At 46.3% G+C, this 22,497-nt stretch overlaps 1 protein-coding gene across 3 annotated transcripts in view; it reads right to left on the reverse strand.

Annotated features, from left to right (window-relative positions):
* The window catches only part of LOC144065698 (pyruvate carboxylase, mitochondrial-like), a 74,890-nt gene continuing 52,393 nt past the window's right edge, over positions 1 to 22,497 (reverse strand). For all 3 annotated transcript variants that reach the window (XM_077588692.1, XM_077588695.1, XM_077588693.1), the window contains exons 13-27: positions 21,016 to 21,160; positions 20,843 to 20,932; positions 17,968 to 18,189; positions 15,776 to 15,932; positions 12,355 to 12,595; positions 12,118 to 12,285; positions 10,861 to 10,942; positions 8,842 to 8,999; positions 8,565 to 8,651; positions 5,861 to 6,040; positions 5,415 to 5,589; positions 4,433 to 4,506; positions 1,136 to 1,276; positions 943 to 1,044; positions 1 to 866 (exon numbers count right to left, since the gene is read on the reverse strand). In XM_077588692.1, coding sequence (XP_077444818.1) covers positions 717 to 866; positions 943 to 1,044; positions 1,136 to 1,276; positions 4,433 to 4,506; positions 5,415 to 5,589; positions 5,861 to 6,040; positions 8,565 to 8,651; positions 8,842 to 8,999; positions 10,861 to 10,942; positions 12,118 to 12,285; positions 12,355 to 12,595; positions 15,776 to 15,932; positions 17,968 to 18,189; positions 20,843 to 20,932; positions 21,016 to 21,160 — 2,172 coding nt within the window. In that variant the 3' untranslated portion in view covers positions 1 to 716. The remainder of the gene's footprint in view (positions 867 to 942; positions 1,045 to 1,135; positions 1,277 to 4,432; positions 4,507 to 5,414; positions 5,590 to 5,860; positions 6,041 to 8,564; positions 8,652 to 8,841; positions 9,000 to 10,860; positions 10,943 to 12,117; positions 12,286 to 12,354; positions 12,596 to 15,775; positions 15,933 to 17,967; positions 18,190 to 20,842; positions 20,933 to 21,015; positions 21,161 to 22,497) is intronic.

A 22,497-nucleotide genomic window follows, 5' to 3' on the forward strand; every position in this document is an offset into this window, starting at 1 on the left:
GAAGGCGTCTTCCATTCAACTTTATTGGTGAGTAAAGACAAGTACAATTAAAGCGCTAGATACTGGCTGCCTTTTTTGGATAGATAGATATATTTTTAGCTTTATTATTATTATTTTTCCAGTACAGGCTACACATTTGCACCTCCGCAGCTAGATATAAACAAACACATTTGCCAAACATGATGCGTATGTAAACAAACATGTCGGTTGCTCGGATATAAAAAAGAAACTAATAATCATTAGAACGGATCGGTTGATGCGGGAAACAAAAAATGTGGTGAAAGTGGGCGACGGCGAGGGGAGCTCGTGGCGCGACCTCGCTCGTTTGTGCGCGTTTGGGAATATTTCACATCATTCAGGATATTGTTTCTCGCCCCCCAGGATATGGTTCCCCCCCACCCCTCGCTCTAGAGCTGCTTGGAAATGTTCTTGTGCACACACAATTAGGCTAATATATGCGAGCGCACACGCGTGGCGCCGCGCCGCCGCTGCCGGGGGTCTCCAGAGTCTCTTATTAGTCCGGCTAATTTCCCATCACGTGACGGAGTATTAACGAAGAAACCAATTAGCGCGGCCGGTCCGCTCCAAAAGGAGGAGTGGCTTTAAGACTAGCGACGGAATGTGGCTAAATTTGAAATGTATGTAGTACGTCATATGCGACACTCATACCGCCCCCGGGTCAAGACCCCGCACCCCCTCCCCCGGACCCTCTCACGCTACTCCTCGATCTCCATGATGAGGTCGTCGCCCTCCAGGGAGGCGTCGGCGAGGGCGTGCACCGCCTTGACCGTACCCGACAGCGGGGAGTTGACCACCATCTCCATTTTCATGGCGGAGAGGACGCAAAGGGGCTGGCCCTTCTCAACCTGTCCGAGCGACAAACGGTGGGTCAGTCGGCGCGCCGCGGGCGGTGAGGATGTGCGGCCGTTTGGCTTAACTGACCTTGGAACCCACTTCCACCTTGACCTCCAGGACTTTCCCGGGCATGGGCGCGCCCACTTGGCCCTTGATGGACTTCTGGGCCTTGGGATGGAACTTCATTTCCTGGAACGGAGCCACGAGGCGTTCAGGGGCGCAGGGAGAAACGTGAACATTTTGCCAACAAATCCACATTTGTCCTACCGCCAGCACGTACCTTCATGGCGAGCGTGTCTTTGACCAGCACCGATCTGAGCTGTCCGTTGAGCTCGAAGAACACTTCCCGTTGGCCGGCTTTGTTGAGGTCGCCCAAGGCCAAGGCCTTGATGTGAAGGATCTTGCCCCTCTCCAGCTCCACCTGCAGGGGGGGAGGGAACAAAATCCCATTTTGCTACAAAACAAAGCGTTTCGATGTGTCGCATGCCGTTAGTGGTTCTGTTAGGGTTATCATTATTATAAAGGTGCTTGCAATGAAGAACGCTTTGCCTTATTAGGAATATTAATCATTATTATAATTGTGCTTGAATATTAATCATTATATACTGTATTTTCGCGACTATTCGGCGCATCGTATTTTTAGCCGCAGTGTCAATAACTAGTGCTATTTCTGTATTTTACACACACAAAGGGCGCACCGTTTTATAGACGCAGCCAGGCATGGCATATATATTATATATGGAACCGTAATAGCGCTGTCTACGGAAGCAGCCCCAGACGCTATTTCTGGTGCGCAGTGACTGCTGGGATATATAGTCCATTTGTCAATACACCCAGGTTGACGGCTGTGATAACTTTGCACTAATAATATCAATATACTACAATGGTGAACACACTAATTTGGTGCTACATGCACCAAATGCACGCTACAGCCGCACGCTAAAAACACGTTTTTAAAAAGGCAACGGAAGCAAGACTGAGTTGGGTTGTACTTTATTTAGCCATTTCACAATGTACTCACGTCAACATCACCCACAAAACCATCAAAGTCCTCATTTTTTGTGTCCTTTTGCACCTGGACTTCTCGAGACTATGGTTCACATCAAGAGCTCTTGGGAAGATTCGGAGAACTGTAAATTGTTATGAGACTCTCAATTGTTTAGACTTCTGTGATGCATGTTGTTAAATCTTATGAAATCATTTAGCAAGAGAGACATCGAGTGGACAGAATGATCTTGACCGAGGACGCGTATATGAGTTAGATGCCTGTTTCTTTGGGGCGTGTATTTGGAAATATACCCATTGGTGAACCTACCAGGTTCAAAAATACCTTTTTTATATTCCATTGCGTCTTTGTTATTTCTACCGTTCGTTAGAAACGGATTGGACGGACATCGTTCGGATGCCCTCGGACGACTTTCGGGTAAACAACGGCGCCGCCGCCGGCTCACGTGCGCCCATCGTTCTCTCGTCGCATCGCTTCTCTTCGGACGCAGACGAGCGCGACGCTTCTAATTCGTCTTTCTTATTTGAAGAGCCGAGCGGCGCATACTAACGGCGGCGAGATCCACTTAGCATGCGCGTGGTCGTTCGCCGCCGGAGTACCGAGACGTGGGTGGCGCCCTCGGACTTCGACGGCCTTTCGCCACCCGGGCGTCGCGTGGCCTCGCGTATCGACGGGCCGTCTCAGAATCTCGGCGTGTTTGTCGACGTGCGCCGTGATGAGAAGTGACAAGTGAGTGGATGTTGGCGTTTGGGCAATTCCAACTTTACGTTTCTGTCAAACACGATTAAGGCGATACTGAATCACTCGCATCAGGCCGACCGAGTTTTTACATTTTTTTTTTTTTAGCACGGCTATTGAGACATTTTCACAAGATTTGTAACAGACAGGATGACCCCGCCCCCCTCACTGGCGACCTCCATTTTAACCTTTACCCATAATTTTTGCTCATTGGCTACCATGGAAAATATACCCAAATAATATACCGTATTTTCCCGACTATAAGGCGCACATAAAAGTCTTAAATGTTCTCCAAAATAGACAGGGCGCCTTATAATCCAGTGCGCTTTATATATGGACCAATACTACAATTGTTATCACGATAAAATCAAATAAATCAGTGGATAGGGTACACCATCCTCTACAGCTCTCATAACTACGGCAAGCAGCCCCCGCCCGACTCTACTATTTTCCCCGTAGAAAAAGTACTGCGCAGTGACTGCTGGGATATGTAGTTCTTTTGTCAATACACCCAATGGATTGTGGCCTGTATACATCGACATCAACACAGCTTTACAAAGCATGGAAAGCAGCATTGGAAATGTTACGCTAGCTACTAGCTGGCTACTATTTGCGAATGGATTGTGGCCGCCTGGACGAACGTATAAAACTCAGCGTTTTCGATGACTCATTTGGACAATTGTTCAATTTGGACACAGAAAATGAGGACTTTGTGGGTGATGATGACATGAGTAAGTTGTAAAATGGCTAAATAAAGTACAACCCAACTCAGTTTTGCTTCCGTTGCCTTTTTAAAAATGTGTTTTTAGCGTGTGGGTGTAGCGGGTATGTTTAAACTGGTGTATGTTTTGCCATGCCTGGCTGCGTCTTTAAAAACGGTGCGTCCTTTGTGTGTGTCAAATACAGAAATAGCACTCGTTATTGACACTGTGGCTAAAAATACGATGCGCCGTATAGTCGTAAAAATACGATATATATATATATATATATATATATATATATATATATATATATATATATATAGATAGATAGATATATATATATACACGAGCGCTGGACTCCAAGTCAAAACCAGCCATGAACTGTAAAACTAGCTAAGCCTCAGTGGCTCCGGCGTAGCTAAAAAACGCAAAATGAGGGGCGGGGCAGGACCAAGACTCCTGGGAGTCACACTAGCCAAAGTGAAATGAAGTGGAGGAAAACAGTGCACATAAGACTCCCCCTAGTAGAGCTGCAAAATGTGCAGGGAAAATAATGTAGACCCTCAAAAAAGTGACATTTAATCCAGAAACGACACGACAGTCGATTTTCACTGGAGTTTTTTTTGCTTTTTTTTTTAATTAGAGCTCATAAATCATTTGGGATGCCCCCCAAATGTCAGCCAAGTCACAAACGACACAAAAGACTCCACTTCTAATATTCCTCCCTTTTATAAAAACCCAAAGAGGCCACCATTTTTTGTCTCCTTCGCCCGAGAAGCTCAAGTTGTCACTTTTTGACGAGCTTTGGGTCCGTCTGGCGCCCGCTCCGGCGGGGATAGCCATCGTCATGACAACAGGTTTTTTTTTACGGAGAACGGGGGGCGGGGCGCGACGGTACAATCGAATCACGGCAAATGTCGCGTGCGGCGATCGATGCGGCGGTTGAATCTTGGAAAACGCACACGGCGGCGATAAAGTTCTGGCCCGCCGCGCCTCGGGTCCCCGGCAATATACTCCGAAAAAATCAATTAACGCCCACCCGCAGCCCTCCTGAAATCAAACGCGAGCCGTAACGACGTCAAAAAGCGTGGAAGAGATTGGTTGCACGTTGAAATGACGGCTAGAAGCTTACCTCAAATTCCTCGGCGATCTTTGGACCGTCTAGAAAGAGTCGGGTGCTCAGGCAGTCCACCGGTCCAAAGTTGGCTGCGGACAGAACCGATACCATCAATTGGGGGAAAACCAGATTACCGTATTTTCACGACTATAAGGCGCACATAAGTCTTAAATGTTCTCCAAAATAGACAGGGCGCCTTATAATCCAGTGCGCTTTATATATGGACCAATACTAAAATTGTTATCACGATAAAATCAAAAAAATCAGTCGATAGGACAACTACGGCAAGCAGCCCCCGACTCTGCGCAGTGACTGCTGGGATATATAGTTTTTTTTGTCAATACACCCAATGGCTTGTGGCCTGGCAATCGGCATCAACACAGTTGCAAAGCATGGAAGACAGCCTTGGAATAGTTACGCTAGCTACTAGCTAGCTACTATTTGCGAATGGATTGTGGCCGCCTGGACGTACGTATTAAACTCAGCGTTTTCTATGGAAAATTGTTCAATTCAGACACAGAAAATGAGGACTTTGATGGTTTTGTGGGTGATATTGACGTGAGTACATTGTAAAATGGCTAAATAAAGTACAACCCAACTCATTCTTGCTTCCGTTACCTTTTTAAAAACGTGTTTTTAGCATGCGGGTGTAGCGTGCATTTGGTGCATGTAGCACCAAATGAGTGTGTTCGCCGTTGTGGTATATTGATACTATTAGTGCAAAGTTATCACAGCCGTCAACCTGGGTGCATTGACAAAAGGACTATATATCCCAGCAGTCACTGCGCACCGGAAATAGCGTCTGGGGCTGCTTCCGTAGACAGCGCTATTACGGTTCGATAATCATCCAAAAATACGGTATATTAGATTTGTTTTTTTAGAACATTTCTCCATAAATTGAGTAGAAAATGCCCTTTCCGAATGAGCGTCAAACCAAATGAAAATAATGACGATAAGTCAAGAACGGTTTAGATATCCTAACCGTTGTGAAACTCACCGGTGAATTCTTTAAATTCCTGGAAGACTTTGGGGTACATGGCCGCCGACATGACGTCTTCGGTGGTGATTTCGTCGCCGTGCGCCGCCCGAAGCCCCTCCTCCAGCGACTCAAAGTCCATGGGAGGCAAGGAAGCGCCGGGGCGTCCCTCGATGCGAGGGAGGGACTTGAGGACCTAGATGGAGGAAGGAGTCAGCTTTAGCCCAAAAGTCTTAACGTCAGAACCAACGGTCTCTCGGGGGTCGCGAGAGTCCGTTCTACCAGACGTCCGTTCTACCAAACGTCCGGGGACCAAACATCCGAGTACCCGAGGCCCAGTTAAAATTGGGAAAGTGACACGCCGGGAGCATTTCCTCTCCCAAAAATAAGAGCTATTTCTGCCCCGGCGTACCGCACAATCCAACACCCGCCGACTTTGGCTTCCCGTTGCGGCCGTGCTAGCGTACCTTGGATCTGAAGGGCTCCGGGAATCCGCCGTGGGGGATCCCCACGTGACCCTGCAGGAACTCCACCACGGAGAGAGGGAAGGACAGCTCGTCGGCGCGTTCCTCCACCTCGGCGCGGCTCAGGTTGTTCTGCACCATGAACTGGGCCAGGTCGCCCACGATCTTGGAGGACGGCGTCACCTGGAGGACGGTTGGACAAAAGGACGGCATGGTGACAAACCACACTTTGCTACAGTTTTCACCACCTCGCTCCAAAGTGGTCACACATTTTTTCTTTTAAAAAAAAAGCCAGACGGCGTGGTTAGAAGAACGCTGGGGGCGGTGGCTAAAATCTACACGGCGGTCATTACACGAAAAAAGCGGGGACAGACGGACGAACGGACGGCAGCATGACGGTGCATCCCAATCGGGGCTTTTTCCCGCATTTCCTCGGGCCAAACTTTTGCTTATTTATTGCAAAGTAAAAGGGCCATGGCCTTTTGTTTTCTCAGGCGTCTTGATGAATCACGACTCTGCCTCTCCCGCTACTAACTCAACCGTGCTCGGCCATTTCTCGACCTATTTTTCGCCGGGATCGCCGCCTTCTCCGGCGACGGGCTTTCGTTGGCTTTTTAACTCGCCTCTCTCTATCTGCCGTCGCCATAGAAAAAGGAATACAGTGGTACCTCGACCTACGATTAGCTCTACCTACGAGATGCTCGAGATACGATGAAATTTCCGATCAAATAATTCGCCCTAGATACGATCAAAATTTCGAGATGGGAGCAAGCCAAGTGGCCATGGTCTTTTTTGCATCTCTTTCGTGTGTAAAATATATCTACAAGCATGGGGCGGAGCTTTGCATTTCCCCCCTGTTTGTTTTCCACGTTGGTCAATGCATACTACATTTACATACAAAGTAAACAACAATGGATCGGCAGAGTTTTGCAAAGAAAAGGCGATTGTTGACAATCCACATTAAGCCTGAAATCATTGAAAAATATGAGAGTGGTGTACGTGTCGCCGAACTTGCTCGGCAATACGAGAGGAATACGTCAACCATATCCACCATCCAGGACGCAAATAAGGAGAAGAAGCCTTCCAAAGGACTAACTATAATTTCCCACCGGCGCAGTGACATTCACGACGAGATGGAGAGCATTCTTATATTGTGGATGAAAGATAGTTCCAATTCGAAAACCGCGGTAGAATTTATCAAGACATTTGCCTCCATTATCACCCAGGAAAGTTACAACCAAGTGGCAAGAGTTCTCGGATTTTGTAGAGAAAAGAGGCACCCTGACAAGATGGCAAGTGGTTGCGCGTTATCGTATTGTGAGGACATTTGTGCATGTCATTTTCCAAATATTTTGAAGGGAAGGCAAAAATGATGCGTTCGTTTTGAAGACTCCGGCTGAACGTCCGGGTGGAGTCGACCCGTAGAATAAAGGTAAAAAAGATTAAAATTAAATTAGAATTCAGTTTTGTGTAAAGTTATATTAAACATATGTTTGAGTGTCTGTATATATCAATCCAAGTTAATTTAAATATGTTTGTTCCGTTACGAGTGCGTTATCGTGGAAAGATACCCCCCTTTTTCTGTTCCTCTCTGTAACCTCCGCAAAATGTGTCTAATTTTACTTCTATTAAACACATTTTATTACTATTAAACCACTAGTTATGTGTTACTTTGTTAATAGATGGCAAATTAGAAGAAATAAAACATTTTTTCCAATCCAATATCCTGTTTTTGGTGTTTTTTCAGAAGGTAAGAACAAATTAATTTGTTTTTAATTAATTTCAATAGGAAACGTTCACTCGAGTTACGAAAAGCTCGACATACGAACTCAGTCTCGGAACGGATTAATATCGTATGTCGAGGTACCACTGTATATGTCCAAATAACTCCATTTTACTTTTACCTATATTTGTTGTTGGGATCTACTGAAAATTGCCCTTTAGATTCTATAGCCTATTATTTATTGTGAATTGTTTGGTCTGTGCGACTTATAGTCCAAAGAATGTTTATTTTGAAAGTTCGGAAAAATAAATAGATTTTTTATTTCCACTCAAAATAGGTGTTTTTTTTTAATGTGAGGATCCTTTTGGAGTCAAGTAACATTTTTTCCAATCAAATATCCTGTTTTTGGTGTTTTTTCAGAGGGTTGGAACGAATTAATTTGTTTTTAGTTCATTTCAATGGGAAACGTTCGCTCGAGTTACGAAAAGCTTGACATACGAACTCAGTCCCGGAAAGGATTAAGATCGTATGTCGAGGTACCACTGTATTTTCCAAATAATACTACGTTTTGGCACAAATAGATGAGGTCCGCCCATCCCGCCAGGGCGCCGGCTTGCACGGTCTCGTCGTAAACAACTATCTGGCTTTTTACGGCGTCGAGGGAGTCGGGCGGGAGCGCGGAAGAATGCTACCTGTCACCGCGGGAGGAGACGAGCAGACCGACGCGATAACGAGACGCCGGGAGAGCCAGGCGGAGACGAGGGGGAAAAAAAAAACGTGTCAGGTTAGAGATACGAGACGGCGGGGGTCTCATCAAAACGGGGGGACGGACTGATGTTGGAATTTGAACAAAACGCGGGCTGCGGGAGGGAAAAAAAAAAGACAAGGGACGGTGGACTTTTTTTTTTGCATCCTTTAGCCGCCAATTAATGGGATATTCTAGCCCGTAAATCGCAACGGGAGTCCAAAGGAGGCGGGGCTTACCTTAATAAGGTCTCCCAGAAGTTTGTTGGCTTCGGTGTAGGCCTTCTTCACTTCTTTGAACTTATTCCCCAGGCCCATGCTGTGCGCCTACAGTCACCCCCAAAAAAAACATAAAGAAACTTGAATGGAGTTTTTGGTTGAAAGGGACTTCCTGGAAGAAAATTCAATGGAGTCCAATGGAAAAGACACAATAGACGTCGCTCAATGAAAATAGGTCGTGCCCTCAAATTGAATTGAAATGAAAATAAAGACAGATTTCAAGATGCGTGCGGCGTACCTGGAAGTGGAGGTTGGTGTACTGCCCTCCGGGTATCTCGTTCTCGTAGACGTCGGCGTTGCCCGACTTCATGGTGGCCGTGCAGTCGAAGGGCGCGTACAGACCCCGCGCCACTTCCCAGTACTCGCTGTAGTCGAACACCTTCTCCAGAACGATGCCTGCCAAAAATAGATTGGCATCATATTCCATTTCCATAGAGATGGATGCAATGATTGGGTGGCGGACGCCCAAAATCAGACATTTTGTTAAGGATCAAGATGGCCGCCAGCTGTAGATAAAAAACGAGTGCTTGTGTTAAAAATAAAAAGCATCACATGACCAATATTGACAAAAAAGGTAAAAATTATTTTCTTGCTTCTGGTTAACCCTTTTAGGCATGAAATAGGATTTTTTCTTCTTCAATCTTTTAATTATATTATAAAAACTATAGGGCAGAGATCTCAAACTTGAGGCCCCCATTTAAAACCCGACTGGATAATTAGTAGTGTTGCTAGCACAAATTTAAATAGAATGAATAAATTACCGTATGTTTAAGCTGCTGTATGTTTTGCCATGCCTGGCTGCGTCTATAAAAACGGTGCGTCCTTTGTGTGTGTAAAATACAGAAATAGCACTCGTTACTGACACTGCGGCTAAAAATACGATGCGCCGTACAGTCGTGAAAATACGGTAAATGATCCATTTTGCTAAAAAAAATCCAAATAATCATTATTCAATCATGCCATCGCTTCCACTTAAAATAGCTTTTCAATATCAATCCCTTGTTTAGCAACTAAATGGCTGCAAATGGAGTGAAACATGACGCATTGGCGGCCATTGACGCTATCGCCGTCAAAGAATTTGATAGGAATTCTTATCTATCGGCGCTCTTGCGGTTTGCTAACGACCCCAACGCAATCTGTCCAAATTTTAGGCAGTGGGTGAGTCATTTAGCGCACACCCGCACATTAGTTGACAAAAAAACAAAAACAAGAGGGATAAACAGTGAGTTTCCCCCGCAAATAAGTGGCCATGAAAGTGCCGCTCGCCGAGAGGGTGGACAGAAGGAGTGGGAGGAGCCTGAGCTCGGGAGAGGTTAGCCAAATGTGCGTGGAAAGTGCTGTTAATTACTAGCCGGAGAGTCGGCGTGCCGGAGGAGGCGGCGATGGCGGGGGCGGTTACTCATTATCGGCCGGGCGCCCAGATGGGATGAAAAGAGGCTAAGGTCAGGAACGGCGCCCGGCGTTCTCAGGCATTCGGGGTCAGCGGGTCGACCCGGAACGCAAAGACGGCGGGCGGCGGACCGTCAAATAAGAGCCGAGGGTACGCGGTGGCTCGGGCTCGCCTCGCCTCGGAATTACGGTTTGACTTTGATTTAATAAAGGGACAGTACACATGCACATATACATCTTCGTGTTAAGGACCATATATATGGAAATATGTAAGATTATACCCGAAGGCGAATTTCCGCCCTAAGATATTACTTTCACAGAACTAATGATGTCTATAAAAAAGGGATTTTGCAGTTCCAATTTCTTTCATGACTTTATTTCTTAGAGAAGTACCGTATTTTCACTACTATAAGGCGCACATAAGTCTTAAATTTTCTCCAAAATAGACAGGGCGCCTTATAATCCAGTGCGCTTTATATATGGACCAATACTAAAATGTTATCACGATAAAATAAAATAAATCAGTCGATAGGACAACTACGGCAAGCAGCCCCCGACTCTGCTATTTTCTTGTAGAGTGGTTCAGATTTAGACAGTTCTCACCTGATTTCGCTGCTAGTTCTTCTATTTGCACAGTAAAGTAAAAAGGAATGTATTAAGAAATATTATAAACTAATTAAAAAAAGATAGAAGGGCTGTAAAACACGAAAAACATAAGAGCGGACAGACCTGGCTGCCGCATGAACGGCGCCATCATGAGGAAAGTTTGGATTTTATTTTGTGCGCGCCATATGATTGCTGCTGCGCGGAGAAGACGAGAGTAGTGTGCAATTGCGCACGCGCGCAGCTTAGAGGGAACATTGCTTACCGGTGTCCATTTTGGTCCCCTTGGCGCAGGCCACCATGGCTCCCATGCTGGGTTGCGACGTCATGCCGGCCATGGAATCCACCTGCCGGACATAAGACGTTACGGAAGGGCAAATTACTTTTCCCATCTGGTCATGCAAATGTGAGAAAGATCATATTTCTTCGAGGTAACGAAATTATGCCAGGAGCGCTTTTTCAACTAAGGAATAAGGACGGGTTAGCTTTACAATGATTCACTGACGCTATTGCCTAAGATTGACCATTTGAAGATTGAGATGGAAGATGGGGAGGTGTTGATTGATCTCGGCGAACAGCGGTGTCAAATTTAATCAACTCCGACGCAGAGGGAATCTCACCAGCTAGGCACTTTTGCCGCTGGAAATCATGGAAATAAGATATTGTACTCTGGAATACATTTGGTTTTTTTTCCAGCAGCCGCCAGCTGAATGTTAATGAAGTAGAGCCGTTAGGGAAAAAATGACAGCATTAAAACTAATTCTGAAAATGAAATCCTTACGTTTGCTATCGTTCAGATTGGAAAGCTTGGTGATGATTTTTTTTCTTCCCAGACTGCTCGCTAAGGGAATCTTTATCTCGACCTACGATCAGCTCTACCTACGAGATGCTCGAGATACGATGAAAATTTCGATCAAATAATTCGCCTTAGATATGATCAAAATTTCGAGATGCGACAAAGCCAGGTGGCCATGGCACTGTCTTTTTTTGCATCTCTTTCGTGTATAAAATATATCTACGAGCACTGGGCGGAGCTTTGCATTTCCCCCCTGTTTGTTCCCACATACTCATACATGTCAACCTCTGCCGATAACTGCCCTTATAAATGATTATGATTCCCCTTACAAACCCCCCAAAAACCTTACAAACACCGTACGAGTCGTACGGTGTTTGTAAGGTTTTTTTGGGGTTTGTAAGGGGAATCATAATCATTTATAAGGGCCGTTATCGGCAGAGGTTGACAGGTATGCATACTACATTTACATACAAAGTAAACAATAATGGATCAGCAGAGCTTTGCAAAGAAAAGGCGACCGTTGACAATCCACATTAAGCACGAAATAATAGAAAAATATGAGAGTGGTGTACGTGTCAGCGAGCTTGTATTCGGTAAATCCTCGTTATGGCGGTCAAAGAACCGCAACGTCTTTTCGTGGAGTCTATTAGCTATTTTTGGAAGTTTGAAAAAAAACTCTCAGTACTATGAATTAACTTTTCAGAACAGACCCAAATTCCAACTCACCGCCACGTCCACGATGTCGGCTCCGGCCTCGGCGCACGCCAACATGGCGGCCACGCCGGCGCCGGCCGTGTCGTGCGTGTGCACGTGGAGGGGCACGTCCGGGAAGCGTTCCCTCAGGGCGCCCACCAGGAGCTTGCTGGACTCGGGCTTGAGCAGACCCGCCATGTCCTGGAACGACAGAAACAGAGTTGAAGTTGGAGAGGTAAAAAAAAGCCGGCTCCTCCCCTTTTTGCGCACCTTGATGCAAAGAATGTGCGTTCCGGCTTTGACCAGCTCCTGGGCCAGGTCCAGATAGTAGCTCAGGGAGTACTTCTGCCTCATAGGGTCAGAGACGTCGCCCGTGTAGGAAATAGCGGCCTCCACCACGCCGCCCGCCGAACCGGCCGCCTCCATGCCCAGCAGCATGTTGGGCAGGTAGTTAAGGGAATCGAAAACGCGGAAGACGTCCATGCCGTTCTCTTTGGCCACCTCGCAGAACCTGGGAAGGGAGGACGGGACCAAAAATGTGAAATTTCCAGAACATTTGCAGCCACGTGCGGTATGCAAATTCACATTAGGCCAAAAGGTACAAATTGCTTTTTCGTGTTTGCTCGCTTGAAATCAACTTGTGTTAGTAAGTGAGCCATTTTGCAGTGGAACGGTTGTTTCAGGACAAAAAAGGGCAAAAGTATTGTTGGAGTTATTTGGGGGACCAAACGTCCGGGGACCAAACGTCTTTCGACGAAACGTCCAGTCACGGAATCAGCCACAAATATTTCTCTTTTTCCAATTTAAATGTGAACCTCAGTGTGAACCACATGACCTTTTTTTCCACCTTATAGGTGCTCTGGCTGTTGATAACCCGCAGCCACACGGCCACGCGGCCCGGCCACCAAAATGACTTTGACGCCTTTTCATTTAGACTAACACGGCAAAAGATTGGCCCTCTACACTGGCTCGCCCGCGGTAAGTGGTCATGAATAGCCGTCTCCAACGCCGTACGCGGGATAAGCTGTTCAAATGCAGCCATAAAAGCCCCAACGGGGAATCCTTTGTCTCCAACGCGCCGGCTACCTGGCAATCCTAATCAGCGCTGGTTTTCACACAACATTTACACAAGGAGAGCCATTGTTAGGCTCCACAAACACAAGGGGATTATTATCGGTCGCCGTGTCCGCTGTTTACACAAACGCCGCCGCTGCCCATCAGACCGCTGTTTGGCACCGCCACGCCAACGCCATCAAATGCTAATTTAAAGAAAAAAATAATCCTCTCAAATGCACATTTGGAGGAAAAAAAACCTCTTTTGTCTTTCTTGATCAACCGCGGGTGTTAAACTCAGGCCCAAGGGCCGGATACGGCACCCCCGGGTCATAACATTTACAAAATGATTTTTAAACTAAAAACAAAAAATGGATTAAAAAAATTACAAGAACTGGATTAAAAGCCCTGAATATTCCGTTTTTATAGATCTAAAACAATGTTTATTTTAGCTTTTTCATATATTTTTAGATATTACAAAATGATTTTTGAACTAAAAACAGAAAAAATGGATTACAAAATTACAAGAACTGGATTAAAAGCCCTGAATATTAAGTTTTTTATAGATCTAAAACAATGTTTATTTTAGCTTTTTTTAATATATTTTTAGATTTTACAAAATGATTTTTGAACTAAAAACAGAAAAAATGGATTAAAAAATGACAAGAACTGGATTAAAAGCCCTGAATATTCTGTTTTTTATAGATCTAAAACAATGTTTATTCTAGCTTTTTTAAAATATATTTTTAGATTTTACAAAATGATTTTTGAACTAAAAACACAGAAAAATGGATTAAAAAATTACAAGTATTGATTTAGAAGGGGGAAAATCAGGAAATTTAATATACATATATTCTCTTCATTTTAATTTGATCCTAAAACAAAAAGTCGGCACTCATCATTTACTTTCTCGGGCCGCACAAAATGATGCAGCGGGCCAGATTTGGCCCCCGGGCCGCCACTTTGACACCAGCGCTTTACATAGAAGAATAAAAATGTATCTCCAGCATTTTTGGTTAAGCAACGTCTCTAAGGAAGTGTCGAGTGTTCATCTGATCGTCGATGAGTCGTCGTCTATGGATTCGTGGTGGCGTTCCTATTTACAATTGGACATCTGAAGTCACAGGAAGCTCCTCATTAGCATTTGAGAACTCGTAGCGCCACCCGACGCTAAGCACCGGAAATCAATTAGCCGGCTCCGAATGACACTTTGATTCCATCGCGTCGATAGCGGCGCTCTGGGTCGCGGCTCGAAAACTCAAATTAAAAAAAAATGCCAAAAAAAAAAATCGACGGATCACGGACATTCATCGTAACGGCGTAAAGAGAGCGCCGGCCGAGGGGGAGATGGATGGAAGCATAAAAATCAACTAGAAGGGAGGGGATAAATAAGCACATTGAAGAGGGATGGGCAGCCACCAAAACGTCCAAGAGACGGACGGGGGAGATCCGGGCAAGCATGCATGCGTGCTGCTCTATTTAGTCACCAAGCCACTACTAATTTATCTGCACTGAGTGTGCACACACAAACACACACACCAACACACACACTCACAACGGGGAGGTGACTAATCAATCTATTTGGGAGAGCGCTTCAGGCACATATGACATTTATGGGCCCTCAAAAGCGTCACACGGGGGGGAAGGATGCTGGCTGTCACGTGTTTTATGCCAGCCCGCGTCGCTGCGTCCATGGCGTCCGACACGCCGGACGCTATCGACGCCGCTCGACGTCCCGCAGTGAAACGTGAGCGCGTATTTCAAATGAATTGGCGTCAGTCAGGAGGGGGGTATATGCAGTGTTTTTTTTGGACGATTTCATTCATATGTGTCAAAGTGGCGGCCCGGGGGCCAAATCTGGCCCGCCGGATCATTTTGTGTGGCCCGGGAAAGTAAATCATGAGTGTCGACTTTCTGTTTTAGGATCAAATTAAAAGGAAGAGTATGGATGTATATTAAATTTCCTGATTTTCCCCCTTTTAAATCACTATTTGTAATTTTTTCATCCATTTTTCTGTGTTTTTAGTTCAAAAATCATTTTATAAAATCTAAAAATATATTTAAAAAAAGCTAAAATAAAAATTGTTTTAGATCTATAAAAACGGAATATTCAGGGATTTTAATCCAGTTCTTTTAATTTTTTATCCATTTTTTCTGTTTTTAGTTCAAAAATCATTTTGTAAAATCTAAAAATATATATAAAAAAGCTGAAATAAACATTGTTTTAGTTCTATAAAAAATGAATATTCAGGGCTTTAAATCCAGTTCTTATAAATCAATAATTCGATTTTGCAAAATGATTTTTCAACTAAAAACACCGAAAAATGGATTAAAAAATTACAATTATTGATTTAAAAGAACTGGATTAAAAGCCCCGAATATTCAGTTTTTTATAGAACTAAAACAATGTTTATTTTAGCTTTTTTATATATTTTTACATTATACAAAATGATTTTTGTACTAAAAACACAGGAAAAAATGGATTAAAAAATTACAATTATAGACAATGGCAAACGTCCGGGCAACCAAACGTCCAGGCGACCAAAAGACCGCGACCAAACGACCGCACACGCCCGATCACAAATAGAGGTCCTACTGTACGATATGCGGACATCTCGAGTCCAAAGAAGCGGCTTACTTGAAGACGGCGTTGTCGGGGTAGTTGGTGTAGCCCACCGCGTTGGCGCCCCTCAGCAACATCTGGAAGGGAACGTTGGGGATCAGAGCCCTCAACTCCTGGAGCCTCTTCCACGGGCACTCGGACAGGAAGCGCATGGCCACGTCAAAAGTGGCGCCTAAATGTGGCGGCACACAAACATACCACATTTTTCATACTCTTTTTCTACTCTAAACTGAAGGCGGGCGTGATTACAATCAATCAAACCGTGGCGGATTAGACATTTAGCATACGTAAAGTAGAAATGGCCCGCGGTGGTTTTGCGCCGATCCGACACCCCCGACACGCGCGCCGTTAAATCTCATTTGCCACGGCGTCCCGGAAGCACTTTCCTCCTTATCAATTGTTTAGCGCGAGTTTAGCCGACGTCAGCTAGCTGGACTTGGAGACGGAGCGCGGGAATTCATCTCGGCGCCGCCCGTTAATTGGATCACGGGAACCGGGACGGCGTACGGGGGTCCAACGTGGGTCGGGAGGAGAGGACTCTTACATTTCTGCATCAAATTCATCATGGCACCCATTAAATGCAATCCGCTAGTAAAACTGATAACGGCAATCGTAATAACATCAGAGTTCATCCCAAAATAAGAAATCAATCCGATGAAATAGTTGCATATTTTTGCTTGGAATGCAATATTCCAGAAATTGGCTTAATTTTGCCTATTTTTTCAATATGCTAACAATCAAAACCAGTGGCGGGCCGTCAGGGCCTTCAAGGTCTTCTCTGCTGGCCTAAGAAATATCTGAATCATATATTATATTTTGTGAATCAATACTTATTAAATAATTCTAAATTATCTGTTAGCTTCCTTTCCCCCTGGTTGCACTGCTTCCAGATGTGTGTTTTCATATTGAAGCATTTATCCAATCACATTTCAGCCATTATTTGTTGCCAGGGTCAGAAATCTGCCTCAAGGCCTTCACAATCAGTTCTGCAGGCTCTGCTGCATTAAAAAAGCGTCGATAAGACTGTTGCTTTAACCAATCAGATTTCGAGTTGGCAACACCCCAATGCCTTGTCGCAGGCGGAAGGATACGTCATCGCTTTCAACAACTATGATTGGCTAGTGATTAGCAAAAGCTACCAAACTGTATTTGGAGCGAGCTGCACAAGCAAATATATTGTTGTGTTGATTTAAAGCCATTTTCAAGATGGACTATGGCAGAAATACGACAGGACAGGCTCGACTTTCAGCATTAGCTTCGATGGCGATAGCAAAGAAGGAAGAAAGAAAGGAGGATGGATATTGTGTACAGTTAAAAAGGATTTTTGGTGAGTAAAATATGGCTATATTCCGAAATAATATTTCAATTGTGGGCCAAGTTCTGATATCTGAAAAGCTACAGTGTTTGTGTTTAATCAATAAATGCTGCTAGGAAGTGGATTTTACCCCATTTTAGTGCAATTTTTGCCGTTTCGCGTATGGACTGGTTGGATTGGTCACTGGATGGCAGCCAAGGGTGGAAAAGGATTCCGCTACGACCGCTCACGACGCCACTCGATCCGGCAAAGGTTCAAACGTTGGTGACGCGCAGGCTTACGTTAAGCGTGGAAATCTAGCGTGTCATCGGCGACGTATCGGGAAGGCGCTAATCCCGGCGGCTTAACCTGCCCGCCGATTCATCGTGCGGATGAAACGTGACGACAAAGAAGATCGGAGACGGCGGATGGCCGCTTACTCATGTGCGGTCGATTGGTCGCCGGTCTTTTGGTCGCCCGGACCGCAACAACGGGCGACCAAAAGACCGGCAACAAAATCAGGCAAAACAACACGGTCTCCGCGTCAATAAAAGCCAACAATGGCAGTTTCACTGAGCCGACGTGTGAGTGTAGAAGACTTTGTATGTACATGCGTTGTCCCTTTAAGAAGCGACGTCAGTCAGGGTCTTAACAAGTTCTCCAACAAAAAACAATCAAAGTCTGGGAAATTTGGAGCTTTTCGTTAGCCTAATAATTAATAGGGCATTAAGTATGACTAAAGAGTCATTCGCAGTTTGTATTATAGGGAATTTGAGCCACGATTTAAATGGTAATTATTAATAACCTTCCGGGCGACCAAAAGATCGGCGACCAATCGACCGTGTACCGTTTACGAGGAAAAGCGGGCGGGCTTTTCGAGGCTTTTGCCGCGGGAGAACGGTTGTCCACCTACCTCCCCAGTTCTCCAGGCTGAAAAGGTTGCTAAAGTGATGGCTGACGAACGGGGAGATTGTCTTCAGGTCGTGGGTGCGCACCCTGGTGGCCAACAGGGACTGGTGGGCGTCTCGAAAGGTGGTGTCCATCAGCAAGAGTCCCCGGTGGGCGCGCACCGCCTTGGCGAAGCCCTCCGGGCCGTCGCGCAGGAGGACGTCGCGGAATCCCACGGGAGGTTCTCCTGAAGGGTTTCAAAGAAGATTGGAGATGACAAAAACGCCATTTGGAGGACGCTCGCTAACGCTAACAAACGCCAACGAGAAAAACAACGGCGCCACTCGGATCGATGGCGAGCGCGGCGAAGCTGCCGTTGGATCAATTAGGCTCATTAATGAGCTAGCCACCCTCTTCCTCTCGCGTTTCTTTCGGGCCACGCAAGCTAAGTCGCTCGGGTAATTAGCTCCGGCGGAAAAGGACGCGTTAAACGGGCGTGGGGAAAATGATGCCCGCCCATTTTGACACCGCGGGAGCGTAATGGCGCGCCATTTGGCCAACGACAGAATGAATGCCACTTAGAAGACGCATTATGAATCCATTTGCCTCGCCGCGTGCATTGCGATTACCGCCGAGTTCATCGGCCGTATCATCGGGAAAAACCTTCGCCGAGGTCAAAGATCGGCGCTCACCTGGCGAAATGACGCCACGTCGACGGCCCGTTCAAATAATGACCAATCAAATTGGAAACTGGAACCAAGCGGCTTTCGTCCAAACGAGACGAAAATGTTTACCGTATTTTCACGACTATATGGCGCATCGTATTTTTTGCCGCAGTGTCAGTAACGAGTGCTATTTCTGTATTTTAAACACACAAAGGACGCACCGTTTTTAAAGACGCATATATATTATATATGAATATCGAACCGCAATAGCGCTGGCTACCGGAAGCAGCCCCAGACTCTTTTTCCGGTTTCCGGTGCACAGTGACTGCTGGGATATTTAGTTCTTGCACGCTACACCCACACTCTAAAAACACGTTTTTAAAAAGCCAACGGAAGCAAGACGGTTGTACTTTATTTAGCCATTTTACAACTTACTCAAGTCCTCATTTTCTGTGTCATCGAAAACGCTGAGTTTTATACGTTCGTCCAGGCGGCCACAATCCATTTGCAAATAGTAGCTAGCTGGTAGCTAGCGTAACTTTTCCAACGCTGCTTTCCATGCTTCGTCAAGCTGTATTGATGTCGATGTGTACAGGCCACAATCCATTGGGTGTATTGACAAAAGAACTACATATCCCAGTAGTCACTGCACAGTACATTATGACTACTACTATTATGACTACTACTACTACTATTATGACTACTACTACTATTATAACTACTACTACTACTATTATGACTACTACTACTATTATGACCACTACTACTACTCCCAGCAGTCACTGTGCAGTACTTTTTCTATGGGTAAAATAGTAGAGTCAGGGGCTGCTTGCCGTAGTTGTGAGAGATGGTGTACCCTATCCACTGATTTATTTGATTTTATCGGGATAACAATTTTAGTATTGGTCCATATATAAAGCGCACTGGATTATAAGGCGCCCTGTCTATTTTGGAGAAAATTGAAGACTTTTATGTGGGCTTTATAGTCGTGAAAATACGGTAGTTGTAGATTGGATTATTTAGACCAAAAAAACTAATCGAGGGAACGGAATCCACCCTTGATACGTTCACCTGGCCGATGAGGGCCTCTGTTCGTGGGCGGGATTAAAACTGGCGGTGGACCAAAGCCTCTCTTGTCCTCTTTTTTTTTTCGGAGGCCGCTTTCTTTCCGTCCGAGTGTGATCATTCTGGCCTAATCCCGCTCTCCCGTCCCTCGCTTGAATGGAAGGACGGATGGCGGCGCGTCATAAATCCGGTCAGGCCACCCTTGACGTAGGGAAATACCCGCCATTGCCGACCCCGATAGACGTCGGGTCGATTTGTAATCTGGGAGGACGTGCCGCGTCACGTGTCCACAGTCGGTCGCAGCTAGAAGACGGCGTTCACCGACGAGCGATCGATCCAGAGTGGAAAGCCCGTCTCGTTAGACGGTCGGGGGCCGAAACCACGGACCGGCGAGCGAACGCCGCCGCCGCGTTAGTCCGGCCGCCTCGTTAATTCCGCCCTCCGGGACTTGGGGGATGCTAACAAGCGGCCTCCCGGTGAATTGCTCTCGCACGCCCTATCGCGTTACGCATCGCTCGGGGGGCAATCCGTTTCCGGCGCCGGCGCTAAACGGAACCTTTTAGGGAGGCTTTTCCACCCAAAGCCATCCCACGGTCCGACGGCCCATTTGTCATTCAGACGTGGCGCGCCGGCTTTTATCCTAAGTGCCCCGGGCCTCCGCCAGTGTTTACAATTTGAGGAACGCCGGTCGAGCCATCTTCTTCAGTGGGACGGAAGCAGGTTTGGGGATTTTTTTTGTTTTTTTTAAATTAGGGATTTTTAGAACTGCCTCCCCTGTCCGCAATCTACAAATTCAGGGCAGAGAGCATCATAAAAGACGGTACTCGGACGTTTCGGCGAAAGATGTTTTGTCCCCGGACGTTTGGTCCCTGGACGTTTGGTTGAACGGACGTTGGGTAGAACGGACGTTTGGTAGAACGGACATTTGGTAGATCGGACGTTTGGTAGAACGGACGTTTGGTAGAACGGACGTTTGGCAGAACGGACGTTTGGCAGAACGGACGTTTGGCAGAACGGACGTTTGGTAGCTAACTACTTTAGTCCCTTTACTTATTTATACAATCGCTTACTCGGCGGGTAAACGGATTGGACGTCCGGCTCCGCCCACGGCGAACGAGAAGTCAAACGAGGGCCGGTAGCCGGGAACCGGGTAAAGGTATTTGTACGTACCCATGGTGACGGGAGGGACGACGGGGTCGATGGAGGACGGCTTGGCCTTCACCGGGATGGGCGTGGTCGGTCCGTTCACCATCACGTGACCTTGGAGCAGATCGGACAACGTGAACGCCGCGGCCGACTAACCACGGGTGGCTTTTTTTTTCGGGGTCTCACGCCAGACCGACCCAGGTAGTGCAGGAGCTTTTGCGCTCGGTTCTGCGTGGGCTTCAGGTTGAACAGCTCCTGGTTCTCGTCGATGAACTGCGTGTCCACCGTGGAGTGGAGGAACTGGTGGTTGGAGAACACGTTCTGGAGGAACGGGATGTTCGTCTTGGATGGAGAGAAAGATAGAAAAAGAGAAAAAAAACAGGGTGACTTGACTGTGTGCAGTCGATTGGTCGCTGGTCTTTTGGTTGCCGGTCTTATGGTCGCGTTTTTTTGGTCGTCCGGACCGCAACAACAGGCGACCAAAAGACCGGCGACCAAAAGACCGACGACCAAAAGATCGGCGACCAAAACAAGGTAAAACAACACGGAAATTTGAAGCTTTTCTTTAGCCTAATAATTACTAGGGCATTAAGTATGACTAAATAATCATTGGCAGTTTGTATTTAGGGAATTTGAGCAACCATTTCAATGGTCATTATCAATAACCTTCCGGGCGACAAATCGAACGTGTACCGACTTGACAATGCAAACGCCTTTTCTGGATAACCATGGCTAGCAACGCGTTTTTTGGCCAAGGCGTCGTATCAAAAGAGGACTTAGGGTGTATTCTTAGCTCGCCGCGGCAGACGAGGACGCCAGAGAAGAAGGCGGCCCAAGGATTCACGTGGCCGAGCGGCGTGCCGACTGGGCCTTGGGCTGCCGCGGGAAAAAAGAAAAAAAAAACGGAAACAAGGTGGGTGGGGTTGCGTGCACCAGATCAACGCAAAGTGACTACTTTATAGGAGAGCCAATAACAACGCTATGAAAATGGATGCGTCCCATGCAGATGACCATTGCCAAGGACAAAGCGCTATGAAATATTGATTTGAACCACTTTGATTTCCATCGCAACACCAGCTGCTGCCCAGCATCACGCTTTCGAGGACAATGGCTGAAAACAACCCCCGTTAAGCGGCTCGGACGGAGCCCCGGGCGCTACCAAGACGAGCGAGGAGCCGGCGACGAATCCATGTTTTATTTCGTTGCAAAGGAAGACCTCTGGAAGCGGCTTAGCTTTTTTTTTTTGAATAAGATAAGCTCGTGCGGTGAAATATGAATGGAGACAAATAAGGCAAGCCAGTGCGATTAATGAGTCCAAAGAAATACATGGAAGCGTGTCCTTTTGCACTCTGCTGTATCAGATCAATGTGTTCATTAGCGGGCCGCTTGGCATGCCTGGCGGTACGTTGGGCGTGCGGGCACGCGTTGGCCCTCCCTCCTATTTCGCACAACATCGCACACTCGCCTCCCCTCCGCAAACAGCCTGGCCTGATTCGGATGCGCCCGCTAGTTTCTAGCTAGATGCTAGCTGCATGCAAATGACAAATGGACCTTCTCAGGGAGCCGGCTGAACTCGGGGGCTGCCATTGATGGGCAAATGAGGAAAAAAAGTTTGGGGAGCTAGGCTCAATGACATTCATTCCAAATAGTGCTCAATTCGGATGCTAAAGCATTAGCCT

The sequence above is a fragment of the Stigmatopora argus genome, chromosome 20 (assembly GCF_051989625.1).
Source record: "Stigmatopora argus isolate UIUO_Sarg chromosome 20, RoL_Sarg_1.0, whole genome shotgun sequence".
NCBI classification, from domain to species: Eukaryota; Metazoa; Chordata; class Actinopteri; order Syngnathiformes; family Syngnathidae; genus Stigmatopora; species Stigmatopora argus.